Source organism: Alternaria rosae (assembly GCF_020736505.1).
Source record: "Alternaria rosae strain MPI-PUGE-AT-0040 chromosome Unknown BKA58scaffold_3, whole genome shotgun sequence".
Taxonomy (NCBI): domain Eukaryota; kingdom Fungi; phylum Ascomycota; class Dothideomycetes; order Pleosporales; family Pleosporaceae; genus Alternaria; species Alternaria rosae.
In genome coordinates this window covers 2911524-2925054 of record NW_025763572.1, presented here as the reverse complement: position 1 = coordinate 2925054, position 13531 = coordinate 2911524, and the positions used below count along the sequence as shown (strand labels likewise).

Sequence of the window (13531 nt, the reverse complement as noted above, 5' to 3'; positions counted from 1 at the left end):
TTGCGTCGCATGCGAAGGTAATGTGAGACATTCTACACGCTTTGCCGGGGCTACATGTCTCTTATGATCTGTCTTGTTCACACCCGGGCGGAAGTCTTGTATTTCATCACATTGAATTACATGTGCAATCCGCTTCTACCTACCGCTGACCTCTCCGGAGCTCTCTAGACATGCACGACACGTGAGGCTGATGCGCGAGAAGGCCATGTGTGTGATGAATGTGTTGCGCTGCTGTTGTCCATTTGTACTGCATGGTCTCTGGTGCACCGATGCCTGTCGGTGCAGTTATGTAGAAAAAATAGAAGGGCCTGCCATGGTGATTCAAACTTTCAATTGCTGGCATGCCGCAGAGTGATGACAATCGAAACAAAGTGCTGAGATGAGTGTCGGTGGTCGGTGGTCAGTGGTAACTAGCAAATGCGATGCGTCGCTCTTCCCTTTTGCGTATGACGTGATGAGAGGGCACGTGCATTCACTTGCACTCCAGCGCGAAGTGGATCGGCTGTCTGCCATCGTGACAACAGCCGTGAACCAGGATCTTCGGCGCGGAAATAGTGTCCAAGGGTACTATAAAGCCGCTAGTAAGTGTGGCATGATCTCGGCGGTACTGAACAAAATAAACCTGCCGTTTGACGTGAGTGCAGTGCGATACAGACGGGTGATTGAGGGGCACGTTGTGTTTGTGGTAAAGACCGTTGAATAGAGAAAGCTGTCTGCCTGGTCTAGACGCTCACCGCCTCGCCTCTAACTAGCGAGCCTACATTCTCGCACATTCAAGAGCTAGTATTATCACTTTGCAGCGGCATCTTGTCATCATACATCTCGTACAGGATCATAAGGTCGAGTTTCCTCGGACGATTGGGTGGCGGCGCTTGACGACGCACTCTTTCCCGCAGACTTGTTAACTGAAGAACGGTTAATGTCAGTCATTCAAGGGGATATGGTTGTACCTGCGCTTGGATCTACGGTCATAAAACGTTTTGCTTATGCGCCACTTGAAAACATCCTCATCTTCTACTGGAGGAATCTTCTCCTTCACGAGCTGCTTGTTGATCTCCCTAACCACACATTTCCTCTGAGTCTCCCCGATATTCTCCCATGTGGCTTTGGAGTCTTCTTTCAGAAGCTCCGTTGCTTTTTGGGCTGTGAAGCTCTAGTCATGATCACAAATTAGCGAGGTCAAGGGAGCAGAAAGACAGCTTTACGAGAAATTGGCGCCATTGCTCTGCGTTGAAATTGGCTTTCTGACGAACATCTTCCGCCGATGATTCCGCTGTAACCCGCATTCTGCTAGATGAGTCGAGCATCCTTGACTGTGCACGCATTATTCAGACCTAGCAGGCCTGTGACGTTGCACGCCACTTGGTCATAGCGTACCGCTAGCCTATCAGCTCCGCGCATGGCTGCTCATGTCTCTGCCCCTTCTTGTAATCGAGTGGCCCGGACTCCGTGAACCCCTGCGCCAGATCTGCATCTTGCTTTCATGCCGTGTTCTATTTCAATGTCGTATCTGAAGCTCCTGCTGAGCATTGCCCACGGGGGCAGACAAGTAAGTCTGTGATACATCGCACAACCGTGTCACTAGGCTGTCAGTAACAATGCGTTATGCTTTTGGACACCCTGGGTCACTCCGAATCTCGAACACGGTGTCAGGGAGCAGGCGGCTCGTATTCGCCACCGTGCTGCGGGTAGTTCGAGATAACACGACTTCGACTACGGATCCTACATCGGATCTAGGTGGGATGCACCGTATGGGGAGGGAACAAAAGTCCGAGCGCATCTTTGATAGTCGTCTGGCTATATCTGCATGCTCAGTGTTAGTCATGGGGATATGGCCAACAATTTTGACGTAGGTATGCGACGGTATTATTTGCAACCTTTCTAACATCTCGCAGAACTCTACCTCTATCGTAAACAAATGGCGGTACTGGTAGTGCCATTTGCATGTTTGTGATCACAGCTGTGGGCATGACTTTGTCGAACATCTTCCTGGCTAAGATGAGTTCAATGTAAGTTGCCTTACTCATCTGAATGTTTCTTCCTCGGATCGAGCGGCAGCCCAAAATGGCGCAGTGACTTCGCACACAATACCAGTTGTTAGATGAGGCTGCAAACGCACAGTAGTCTGATCTTACCCCACGGCCAAGCTGGTGATGACTGACAAATCTTAGCGTACCTGCAGCTGACGGCCAGATTCAATTCGCTTCGGAGCCTGCGCCCAATTTCTATCAAAAGTTTATCAGCTATATCGTGGGATGGCACTATGTTCTGGGCTGGCAAACTGGTACTGCGTCTATGGCTTACCTTGCCAGCAGCCAAGTTGAGGGCCTGATGGTCCTAAACCATACCAGTCATCAACCGGAACCATGGCACAATACCGTTTCTATTGTAGGTATCGTCTTCATCGCCACCTTCTTCAACATCTTATTAGCTCACCGCCTGCCTTGGATCGAATGCTTCGTCTTTGTAGTTTTGTGCCTATGCGGATTCCTGGCTTTCATCGTCACTATGGCGATCTGTGGACATGGAAAGTTCAGCGACCCCAAAGACGTGTTCTTCGGTTTTCAGGACAATTCAGGATAGGGAAGCATCCCCAAAGCTATGCTCATGGGGCGAATTGCGGCCATCTTCTCCTTGCTTGGCGGCGACGCTCTAATGCACATGCCGAAAGAGGTGAAGAACGCTTTGCTGCAGGTACCTTACACAATAACTCCTACAGTATCAGCTAGTTTCGTCCTCGGATTCCCGATGCTGGTAGTCTTCTGCTTTTGCCCTGGCGACGTGGAAACCGTCCTTGCTGCACGAATAGGGCAGCTCTACATATAGATTCTGTACAACACGACACAGTCAGTTTACTGGACAACCGTCCTCATAATATTTTTCATCATGATTTAGATCTTTGCTGTAATGAACTTCCAGGCCGCAAACTCAGGCCTTCGCCCAAACCAACGGCCTCCCCTTCAGCAAGTGGCTACAACTACTACCACACAGCGTCAAGGCATGCTTTGGCACGACGGTTGTAATCTCTTCGGTCAACTTCGTCAGCACTACTGCTTTCAACGTAGTGGCCTCGCTTGGTGTATCCGCGATACTTTTATCTTACCTGATCTGTAACGTATGCATATTGATTAAGATATATCGTCGGGAAAAGCTTCTTGCGCGTAAATTCAACCTGAGTTCATTCGGCGTTTGGATTAATATGGTGGTCATGTTATACCTGGCCGTTGCGTTGTGGTTTATCTTCTTTCCTTCGGATCCGGTATCAAAGTTGGATGAGATCAACTGGAGCGTCCTTTATTTTGATCGTGGTAATTGTTCTCTCGGTGTCAAGCAACTCCAACCCGTAAAGATGTCCAATCTGTCAGCTTCATCTTCAGATATTTACGTGTGCAGAAACAAAATTATGCTATCTCCCTCCAGCTACCTATCTTCACTATCACTGGAGAAACCAACGATGAAAACCATAAACCATATCGCCCAATGTCTTCCGCGCGCGCGAGCCCGCACATCCCATCGACCACTAAAGCCATCCCATTTCGTTATACCCTCAGAGAGTTAGATCTCATCAGTTACCAGTCCCAGGATAAACCTTCTTTCCAGCCACCTTATCGGCCCACTTCACCTCGAGCAGAGTGAAGTTTTTCTTCCCCTGACTGACCTTCTTCCGGTACGACACGCCAGCTGCCTGCCACCTTGCGGCCTCATCTGCCTCGCGCTTCTTCTTGGCAGCCCTATCCTTTGCCTTCCAATCTTCGTACTGTCTCTGGAGGAGCGCTTGACATGAGCGCGGGGGCTATAATGTTCTCGGACATTTTGACAAGAGTCGTCGCCTATCTCTATAGCCGTCAGAATCGGTTGAGAAGCAAAACGATGATTGGCACTAACCCACAAGTGGTGTTCCCGGTGTGTTGTAGAAGGCTATCGTGGCTGGATTCAACGGCGAGTATTCTCGATTGTAGACCTGAAAACTGAGGTATTAGATACTTTTGTAGATAATTAGAATGAAGAGTACGGCAGCTGGAGTATGTATACTGAGAAGAGAGTCACTAACAGGTCTTGGCAGTGAATGACAATGGCAGCGGACTACACTTGAATAATCACACTTCTGCCTAGCAGAACTTGCCAAGACGTCTATTACTACGCCTTGAGCAAACATTGATCACGGTATAGGTTAGAGGACATACACAAGTGGCATGGAGGAAGTAAAGGCCGATACTCAGAGTTCAGTTAGTCAGATGGGCCTATATACGGTGTGGATTGTTTGCAATACATCGTGATCTACTTGCTAAGCGTCTTGTTATACATCAAGCTTTCTCCACACGTCAATTTAGCGCGAGTGCGTTGCTTGTCGAGTACCCGAGTGAGCATCTCGACCTCCTCGGCCCTTAGTGACTAGAGAAACATGCCAGTCATATTTTTTTTTTGGTTCTATGGAGTTGTCTTACATGTTCGCAAAGGTCCCTGATGAGGCACATCGGTTCGAAAATGCGGTTAGATAGATGACAAGCACTAGCCAAGGGGATAAAACTACCTAGGTACGGCTGCAACCCCGATATTCAGGCGAAGATCAAACCTCTCCTCGCGAGTACGTACAGTGATTGTAAGCATGTTTGCCGATCCCGAGACGTCTAACAAAAGTCCGGAAGATGTAGCAAACAGCCCCCCTCCACGCAAAAGGAGGCGCTTGTCAGAAGCTACAATTCAGCCATTTGAGCAAGTCAATACCTGTGCTCTCTTAGAAATGCATCAAGCTGTCGAGACTGAAGACTTCATCAGAAGCTATCCTGTCACCGCAAAGTCGTCGCTGGAGCGCAGGATATGTATGCTAGAAGAGCTGACTACGCAAGTGCAGGAGTCTAACATCGCAAAAACCCGGAAGAAAAGATTCGTCGTAGAATCTAGATCATACATCGAAACAATCAAACCCGGAGAAGACGTAGTGCCTATCTCAGCAAAACAGTATGAGCTGTGCATGCAACAGTTCACTCCTGACTGGAAGAACAATCTCATCTTCTGCACCTCTACAGAAGCACGCGACCTACTCCAGCGCTGCAACCTCCAGATGCTACTCCTCGTCCCCTCCGAGCTGAACAGCCTCAAGCCACGCACGCTCTACTCCGCCCAACACCACGAAAGCATCCTCAAATTCCGCAAACACGCCTCAACCGAACGCTACATGGACATCCAAGACCTAATCAGCGCACACACAACCCGACGCCTAATCATCTCCACCGCCCTAAACCGCATGCACGACCCCACCGCCCTCCCCATAAACCTACTTGACATCCGGCCCGTACGTCAAAACGTTCTACCCGGGAAACTCGACAATCTAATTGACTACAGCATCTTATCCGAAGCCACAGAATATGGTGGCATGTCCAACCACTCTGACGCCTTACCCACCGATCTCTCCAATAAAACCGGTTTCGCGCTCTGGGGCAAACGAGGTGATGGTCTTTCCCCCTGGTCGACGAACACGGCCTCTACACCGGCGATTTGTGTGAATCCGGATCGAAATTTTGGTTCACATGGTCACTCAACCCCTCTGAACGCGAGGAATGGGCTGTAGCACGGCAAGCAGGCATCCAATACGCACCAAACAAACCCGGGTTTCCTATTTACCTCAAGAAGGGGGATTTACTAATTATGCCACCAGGGACGGTGCATGCACCGCTGAGTCTGGAAGATGCGATTATGCATGGGTTTCATGTGTGGTGTAGCAAGACGATGGTGGAGACGGTGGAGACGGCGGAGAGTGCGCTTTTGGATTTGAGATTTCCTACGTGTACGAATGAGGAGCCGAGGAGGGAGTTGAGGGCGAAGTTGGTGCATTTGGTGAGGGCGAGCAAGGCGAGGATACCGCCTTATACGTGGGGGGTTCATGGGGAGTTTGCGGAGTTGGTGAAGCGCATTTCGGCGGGGTTGGACGGTTTGGAGACATGATGAAGGTGCTGTGATGGGGGTTTGATTGGGGTATTAGCGGGTATGAGCTGAGAGTGATCATTGATGAGTCTATTCGCGTGCTACGAGATGGGCTATGCAGTATCCAGCGTCGTCGAGGTGATGCTTGTAGTTCAGGTTTATTGCCGACGCACAGACCACCCACCCATGCCGGCGGGACCGATGAGGACAATATCTGGGGCAAGCGAGGAATGCATGAGTTGTGCCGCATGCCTCTCTGCGCAGACTATTGGCAGGGCGGAGCGGAAGCCAGCAGCGGGACAACGGGGGAAGTGCATGGCGAGATGGCGTGCGCCATCAGGTGCCGTGACGGTCGCCAGGCAAAGCTGTCTTTGGTTTTTCGGGGCAATGGCTCAGGCTTAAGAGTTTGACATGTCGCGTCACTTCCGCCGAGGACACGCCTTTGCTCTTGAGACATCGTGCATCCGACGTCGTGCATTGCATGCGACAGCTCATCCGCCTCCCATCTCTGCATTGCTACGTCCCGCCATGCCCGCTGCGCCGCCTGCTTGGTCATAATGCCGCCCGCCAACTCGCCTGTAAGCACCCGTTGCCGTGTGGATGCTGTCACACTCCCGTGGTTCAGCGCGCGGACATCCATGTGTGTGGAAGTGCGTGACTGACGTAGCCGCTCAATAGGACGACGCGGAACCCACCTTCATCTCGGCTCTGCGCGAGCTCGAGAGCCCCGTAAACGACGACGTCCTCAACCTCGCCGCCACGCTGGGCACCCCGACGGAAGAAGAAGGCATTCCCAGCGACGACGACGACGACGACGACGACATCGAACGCGCCCACCTGCACTATCTCCGCGCAGCACGTGAGCGCGACCAGGCGCGGTTGGACCGGTCCCAGGAGCGATTGCGCCTGCTGGAAAGGCAGCGAGACGAGCTGGAGCAGCGGGACCGCCTGCGCCGCGTCATGAGTCGCCTCAGCCGCCTCAGCGACAACAACTATGGCGACCGCGTGCCCAGTCAGAACAGCCTGTATGACTGGTCGCCCGCCACGGAGGCCCCTGGCGCGCCCGAGAGCTCGCTGAGGTCGACAGCCATCCTCCAGTCTGCAGGCGTGCGCCGCCATCCACGCTTCTCAGCGCGCACCAGGGAAGCTGCCACCAGCGAAGCACCGCCACGTCACGCTTCACACCGCAGCCTCCGAGACATGCTTGCCGCGCGATCCAGTCTCTTCCCCGAAACGGCCCAGCGAGACCGCATCGCCTCCGCCCGCCACATGTCTTCGCATCGAGACTCCGAGACCCGCACGTCGCCCATGTTGGAGCAGACTGTCAAGTACCTGTCGCGCATACGCCACTCCCGTGACGACGACGAGAGCTGGGAGCGTGCGCGAGACGCCGGTTTCCTGACCAAGGACTTCTTTCTCCAGCACGCAGACTTCGTCGCAAACACCCTCGCCATACCGCCGCCCACCGAGACATCGTGGCTAGCACCGGGGGCGGTACTCTCGGGGTGTCAGCATGCGACCACCATGCCCGCTGCCGTGACCGCCACATATAGCCGGCACACGGGACTCCCACCCCCCATTCGACCGTGGATATGGAATCCTAGCGAAGTCTCTACGAGTCGAAACTCGCAGCCCGACGCGCAACCGCACCAGGACCGATGGCCCGTAAAGGTCACAATACACGACGTGGACTGGGAGCAAATGTCTCTCTCTGCAACCATGGAAGCGTATAACGTACCCTCCCACCCGCATCCGCATACCATGTTTCCCCCCAGCAATGCCACACCGTCCGTCACGCGCACATCCTCCATCACAACCTACCTCGAAGGCGAAATCCTCGACTTCAACAACTACACCCTCCTCACCGAATCCTTCAAATCGAACGCCGCGAACGACGCAACATACTGGCGCAAACTGCCCCCATTCCAGAAGATGAGCGACGAGGACGTGGTCAGGGCCCTGACGAGCAAGAAGTGGCTCACTGAAGTTCTGGGCCAGAATTGGATACTCATGCGCTGGAAAGAGCGATGTTTTGTAAAGAGCCTGAACCGCAGCACCCCTGATCCTGTTCAGCCCCCACCCTCCACCACGATACCCTCCTCGTTCTCCGCCGACGCTCCATCGTCCAATCCTTGGGCCTCAACAGGTTCCTCCAACTACCCACCCGCCGCTTCCACCACGCATACCTCGCAACTTCAGCCCTCACCGTACCGCATAGTCCGCAATGCGCAAACAGGCCGTGCCGAAGTCGAAATCACGCCACAACCCCTCTTCAACTCCGTAACGAACGACGCCGAACAAGCAACATTCGACGACTCAGGCTGCGGGCTTACCATCAGCGGGTTCTACTACGTGGCGCTTGACCGGAGAAGCGGGGTGCTGGAAGGGTTGTATTATGATCCACAGAGCAGTCCGTATCAATGTTTGAAGTTGGAGAGTGTCAACGGTGGATTGAGAACGGCGTGGAGTTTCAGGTGATAGACTGAAGTATGAGTCAAGAAGAGCGGAAGAAGAATTGCATGGAACGGAGTTTGGGAATTGGACTTTTGGATTGCATCGCCCATTGAGGCTCTCCCGGATTGGATTGGGACTAGGTTTACTTTGACTACATGTTGTACTCTGTCTAGCATCATAGATGGATATGAAATACTATCGCCTCATACTTGCAGTTCTGATTTGTATACAGTCCGTCTGTAACCCAGAGTATCCGGGTTCATCCTCCCGTGTCCCATACAATGGAATGAAGCTACTTACAATTGTAGACGCTCTACACGCCCAGTCGCGTACGCGAGCAAAGTAGTCGTGCAGTGTAAACGCCATCGACCAATGATTACTCACACGATTACGGCCCCGCTTCCGCATGCAGCAAGTCCTGCCGGGTGCCGTCATCTTTTCAGATCCGTTGGACGTGTACAATGGTTTGCCTGATGAATGTCGTACGTCTGTGCGTATGTGAGTGTTGAAGGAGTCACGTATTAAGAGTCACGGAAAGCTTAGAGGAAAAGGTACAAAGTTTGATTGAACCTCGCACACTGTTGCACTCCAGTTCAGTTTCAGACCTTGACATCACTTATTCTTTGCCGGTCAACCTTTCTGACTGAGGCGACTAAAACATATCGAAGAGAGAAATACAGACATCGGAAAATGGCATCACCAGAGTACCCCAAAACCGCCGTTAACAAACTCGGTCGATTGGCAAATCGAGGTACGCTCATCTCTTTCGCACTCTTACTTATTTGAAACAGCACACTCACATCAACAAACCCAGGCGCATATGATTACGCAACAATCCACAGTCTAGTAAACGCCTGTCCAATCCTCCACGTCTCCTTTGTCGACCCAGAACATCCTTTCCCCGTCGTCCTGCCCATGTTGGGATGTACAGGAAACTACGAGGTACGTCACCACCTTACATGAGAAAACACGAAACCAGCAATTCACAAACCCAATCGCGCAGGACCAATCCGCCGACCCCTCAAACACCCCCCAAACCCTCTACATCCACGGCTACGTCTCAGGCCGCATCTTCAAAAGTGGGAAAAACAGTTCAGGCAATGGTTTGCCCATCACCGTAGCCGCCAGTTTCCTCGACGGCCTAGTCCTAAGTCTAACACCCTTCCACAACTCATGCAACTACCGCTCCGCCATCGTATACGGATACGCAGAATTAGTCGAAGACCCCGACGAAGCGCTGTACGCCATGAAAGCCATCACTGACAATCTGCTCCCCCAGCGCTGGGAGAAGAGTAGGACGCCACCCACGACTGCGGAACTGAAATCAACTTCTATACTCAAGATTAAGATTGAGAGTGCGAGTGCGAAGATTAGGACGGGGGGACCGAGTGAGGATAGGAATGATGTTAAGGATAGGGAGTTGGTGAAGAAGACTTGGACGGGTGTTGTGCCGTATTGGGGGACGTGGGGGGAGCCTGTTCCCGGGGAGGAGAATGGGTGTGAGGAGGTTGAGGGGTACATTGAGGGGTGGAGGGTTGGGGAGACGGGGAGGGCGAGGGGGTATGCTTTTGAGGCTATTGGGAAGGGTAAATAAGATTTGAACAAGGGGAGGTGGGCATAAGTGGACGGGCAGTATTGAACTGTGTTTTTTGTCGGTTTCTTTCTTGTTTTGTTGAACGTACTGGTGCAGAAGAAGTGCGAAAATAGCACAGTTGAGTAACGAAGTATATAATCGCAACGCAGGTATATGTTTAGTAATTTTGAACTACTGGTATAATGATATTGTTGTGATTTTGCTTCTTTCCACCGCATTAAACACTACCCCATGCATGTAATCTACCTTCACTCTCTTTCTCGAACAGGCCCGTTGTAATCCCTATCCCACTCGATCCTCCCATTGTCCTCCCATTGTCCTCCTCTTGATCCATCATGACTATCGACTCCCACTTTCTGTCCCTATACTCATACAAATCCCTTCTCCGAACGAGGATATCGTGTTTCTCATTCGCCCTCCTAATCGCAGCATCAAGAACAGGATTCCGCTCGCAGTACGCCCGGAAAACCTGCGGGTCGAGTATAGAGTTACGCCACACGCGTACAGCGAGATTGTTTACTAGGATGCGGAAGAGGCGCGGGAAGCGCGTTGTATGTGGATACGTCCTGAAAGAAGTAATGGCATCGATGTCTACGTACAGCGGAAAGCAGTTTCGCACGAGGTTTTCGCTCTCCTGCCAAAGTTTATCGAGGTATCTGCCCATTCCAAGTGCAGATGCGGCGGCGCATACATCCAAAGATATTGTCATGGGTAGACGGAGGCCGTATGGCAGGGGTTCGGTGGGTTTAGAAATCACGAACTCGAGGTAGTCGATGAGTCGGGATATCCCACCCCTGTCAGTTTCTGCGGGCAATATAACCGTACCGTTTACAAGGAGTTCGCTGGTCTTTGTCGAAGTCGCACGGAACAGTGGTTTTGAAATAGTCGAGATGAGCGAGTCGCCAACAAAGACTTTGATTCGGTTGTACTTGGAATTGAGTAGCTTGTGGTCTACGAAGGGCCAAACTCAGATTTCGATGTCTTTGGCGGCGATCGCTTTTGTAGACGGAGCGGTGTCTACGATCTTGTTATGGTACGTCTGGATCGTCGCATCAACAAAGATTATGTCCCAGACCCTGTCGTCTACGCGAACGTTGAGGCTGTAAAAACAGAATGGTAGAGAGGACATGGTTCCTCACCTCCTCTCTTTGAGTCGATCCGGATGTTGTGAAGGAGTGTTGCATTAATCTTCTGGGCTAAGTGGGTGCTTCGAGTCCGCGTCAGGGAATATTGATTCCAGTCTGGAGCTAAGATAGAGGATAGAATGGTGCAAGACAGGGCACAAAGGGTTAGATACTAACGGGAGTAAGCGAAGGCTGTAATCTTGTGTTTTGGCACATTCACATAGTGAATGACCGTAGTGGCAATCGACGTCTACATTCGGCGATCGCATTTTGAGGACGAGCGTATAGTGTGGACAGAAGGCTATATGCGCACTGTCTGTTACGTTTTTATAGCAGATAAGCTTTTGAAGCCTTCGTGCTCCAACTTTGTGATGCGTGAACCATCTCCTTCACCTTTCTTAGTCTCCACGGGCTGATATTACTTTTCCTCCAACTCCCCTTGATGCGGCGCAATCGGCTTCATTCCCTTGACATGATCCAAAAACCCCATATTATTCGCAAATTTATTATCCTCCGGTCCCATAATCGCCGTATTCCCTGGGTTCAGGAACTGATGCGGAAACCCCATCTCGAAGCCATACGCCGTATCAATCTGCTGTATCTCTTCGGCCGTAAGACTCAGACCAAGAGCCTTGATGTTGCCCTCGAGATGCGAAATCTTGCGACCGCCAACAATAGGGAAAACGTGGGGTGACTTGTGCATAACATATGCGAGAGCGACGGAAGTGATGGGCGGTACTGGAGACTTTGCGTTTGCGATATCCTCGAGCACATCGCTGACTTTCTCCTCGTTGCCGATAACCATCATTTGCATCTTTCTACCGCCGTCCTCTGGATTCTGTCTCTGTGCTCTCGTCTTGAAGCTTCCTCCGCCAATCGCGCCCCATGGCGCAAGAGCCATTCCTTCGTCTAGTGCCATTGGGATGATTTCACGCTCGAAGGAACGATCGGCGGCGGACCAGCGGCCCTGGTAGATTGAGAATTGGCGGAGGCCGTGTTGGCGGGCGTAGCAGTTTGCTTTTACGACGATCCAGGCTGGGGTGTCGGAGATGCCTAGGTAGAGTACTCGACGGGAGGATACGAGGTCGTTGAGAGCGTTCATGAGCTCTGGTATGGAGGCTGTTGAATCCCACAGGTGGACGTAGTACTATGAGGCTTTCAGTCCCGGTAGACATGTCGATACCTAAAGTCGTAAGATGTTCAAACTTACAATATCGACATAGCTAGTCCTGAGCGCCTTCAGCGAACGCTCAATACTTGTATGCATATTCTTTACGCTATTGCCTCCATAGTTACTCTTGCACCTCGCACCCCCTTCTTTCTCTCTCTCGGTGATCTGCATACCAGTAAACTTGGTCGCAAGTACCATCTCATCCCGGACGCCTCTCTCCTCCATCCACTCACCAATCCACTCTTCGCTTTCGCCAAACTGGTAGTTGACGGCGGTGTCGATAAAATTGCCGCCTTGCTCGTAGAAGTAATCAAGCATTGCAAAGGCTGTTTCTTTGGTGCATTCTCCGAGAGTGGCTTTCCATGCTTCACCGAAATTCATGCCACCGAGACAGAGGGGAGAGACCCGGACGGCCTCTGTGGGACTGAGGATACGATGTCTGCCTAAGAGGGATACAGGTGCGGCTGGACTGATGAATGACATTGTAGCAGAGTCGGAGCGAGCTAGAAACTTGATTTGCAAGAATTACGCAGCGATGAGATAGTTTTTGATCCTGCTGTCAATGTTATAGACACAGGATCCAATGCAGCAGCCCTTCTTATACGGCTGCCAGCTTCTGCAGCAGCGGCCTGATAGTCGTTCCGTCGAATGCCTTATCGCCGTGAGTGCCATCTCGGAGCGATTGGTGATACATACTTAACGTAGCAAGGCGTAACGCATGCCGTACAGGTATGTGCGACTGGAATGATACTTGCTACTATCCAATGGCGTTGCAATCAAGCAGCGGGCGAGAACCTTATACGGTCTGACATGCGCTACTTGAGCCGGTAATTCCGCAATCTCCGAAGCGTCGAACGGGAGCGAGTTTTACCCATTGCAAAAACCTTTTTGTATCTGAGTAATTCATTTCTGTAGTGACCGCCTCGTAGTCGATGTTCTGAAGTTTGCATCTGGATCCCTAAATCGCATCGTCATGTTAGCTCACCGCTAGTGCACCCGAATCGTCATGGCCGCAGTTCCCCAGGATGCTGACATCATGGCTCCACCACATCATACGCGCGCATCGCACAGTCGCCGCGTCCATCGGAGATGTGGTACCTGCATCTCAGGGTCATCAGCACGATGCCGTCGCCATTGATGCAGAGATTTGCGGTGCACGGGCAGACCGACAAGTTGCAAATGCGCATTGCAATCCATCTTTCCCCATAGTAAACGTCACGCCGAGCGCACCCTCAGACGATATCAATTTCGCGTTACATCAGTACT

General features: G+C 51.8%; 8 protein-coding genes across 8 annotated transcripts; 6 read left to right on the top strand and 2 right to left on the bottom strand.

The window, feature by feature from the left end:
• Window positions 1–682: 682 nt before the first annotated feature.
• Window positions 683–1301, bottom strand: BKA58DRAFT_381163 (uncharacterized protein). Its single transcript, XM_046169980.1, has 3 exons — window positions 1206–1301; window positions 955–1153; window positions 683–905 (listed from the first exon to the last, which is right to left on the bottom strand). The coding sequence occupies exons 1-3, from the start codon at window positions 1284–1286 to the stop codon at window positions 814–816; spliced, it is 372 nt and encodes a 123-aa protein (XP_046028145.1). The 5' UTR covers window positions 1287–1301; the 3' UTR covers window positions 683–813.
• A 330-nt stretch (window positions 1302–1631) lies between these two features.
• BKA58DRAFT_467850 (uncharacterized protein) lies at window positions 1632–2583 on the top strand (the record flags this gene model as incomplete). The annotated part of the gene is made up of 3 exons (XM_046175078.1): window positions 1632–1849; window positions 1896–2009; window positions 2172–2583. The coding sequence occupies exons 2-3, from the start codon at window positions 1945–1947 to the stop codon at window positions 2581–2583; spliced, it is 477 nt and encodes a 158-aa protein (XP_046028144.1). The 5' UTR covers window positions 1632–1849; window positions 1896–1944.
• A 2241-nt stretch (window positions 2584–4824) lies between these two features.
• On the top strand, window positions 4825–6029 carry BKA58DRAFT_381162 (uncharacterized protein). The gene has a single exon (XM_046169979.1). It carries the CDS (start codon window positions 4973–4975, stop codon window positions 5567–5569), a length of 597 nt encoding a protein of 198 aa, XP_046028143.1. The 5' UTR covers window positions 4825–4972; the 3' UTR covers window positions 5570–6029.
• Window positions 5311–6029, top strand: BKA58DRAFT_381161 (uncharacterized protein). Its single transcript, XM_046169978.1, has one exon. The coding sequence runs from the start codon at window positions 5647–5649 to the stop codon at window positions 5941–5943; it is 297 nt and encodes a 98-aa protein (XP_046028142.1). The 5' UTR covers window positions 5311–5646; the 3' UTR covers window positions 5944–6029.
• A 632-nt stretch (window positions 6030–6661) lies between these two features.
• Window positions 6662–8697, top strand: BKA58DRAFT_381159 (vacuolar import and degradation protein-domain-containing protein). Its single transcript, XM_046169977.1, has one exon. The coding sequence runs from the start codon at window positions 6883–6885 to the stop codon at window positions 8398–8400; it is 1518 nt and encodes a 505-aa protein (XP_046028141.1). The 5' UTR covers window positions 6662–6882; the 3' UTR covers window positions 8401–8697.
• A 76-nt stretch (window positions 8698–8773) lies between these two features.
• BKA58DRAFT_455277 (5-nitroimidazole antibiotic resistance protein) lies at window positions 8774–10149 on the top strand. The gene is made up of 3 exons (XM_046174539.1): window positions 8774–9127; window positions 9191–9318; window positions 9380–10149. Exons 1-3 carry the CDS (start codon window positions 9067–9069, stop codon window positions 9968–9970), a joined length of 780 nt encoding a protein of 259 aa, XP_046028140.1. The 5' UTR covers window positions 8774–9066; the 3' UTR covers window positions 9971–10149.
• A 156-nt stretch (window positions 10150–10305) lies between these two features.
• On the top strand, window positions 10306–11308 carry BKA58DRAFT_455269 (uncharacterized protein; the record flags this gene model as incomplete). Its single annotated transcript, XM_046174538.1, has 2 exons — window positions 10306–10710; window positions 10914–11308. 2 exons carry the CDS (start codon window positions 10306–10308, stop codon window positions 11088–11090), a joined length of 582 nt encoding a protein of 193 aa, XP_046028139.1. The 3' UTR covers window positions 11091–11308.
• Window position 11309: 1 nt separating this feature from the next.
• BKA58DRAFT_136816 (NADP-dependent oxidoreductase domain-containing protein) lies at window positions 11310–13019 on the bottom strand. Its single transcript, XM_046164496.1, has 2 exons — window positions 12305–13019; window positions 11310–12241 (listed from the first exon to the last, which is right to left on the bottom strand). Exons 1-2 carry the CDS (start codon window positions 12746–12748, stop codon window positions 11513–11515), a joined length of 1173 nt encoding a protein of 390 aa, XP_046028138.1. The 5' UTR covers window positions 12749–13019; the 3' UTR covers window positions 11310–11512.
• Between the last annotated feature and the right edge of the window lie 512 nt (window positions 13020–13531).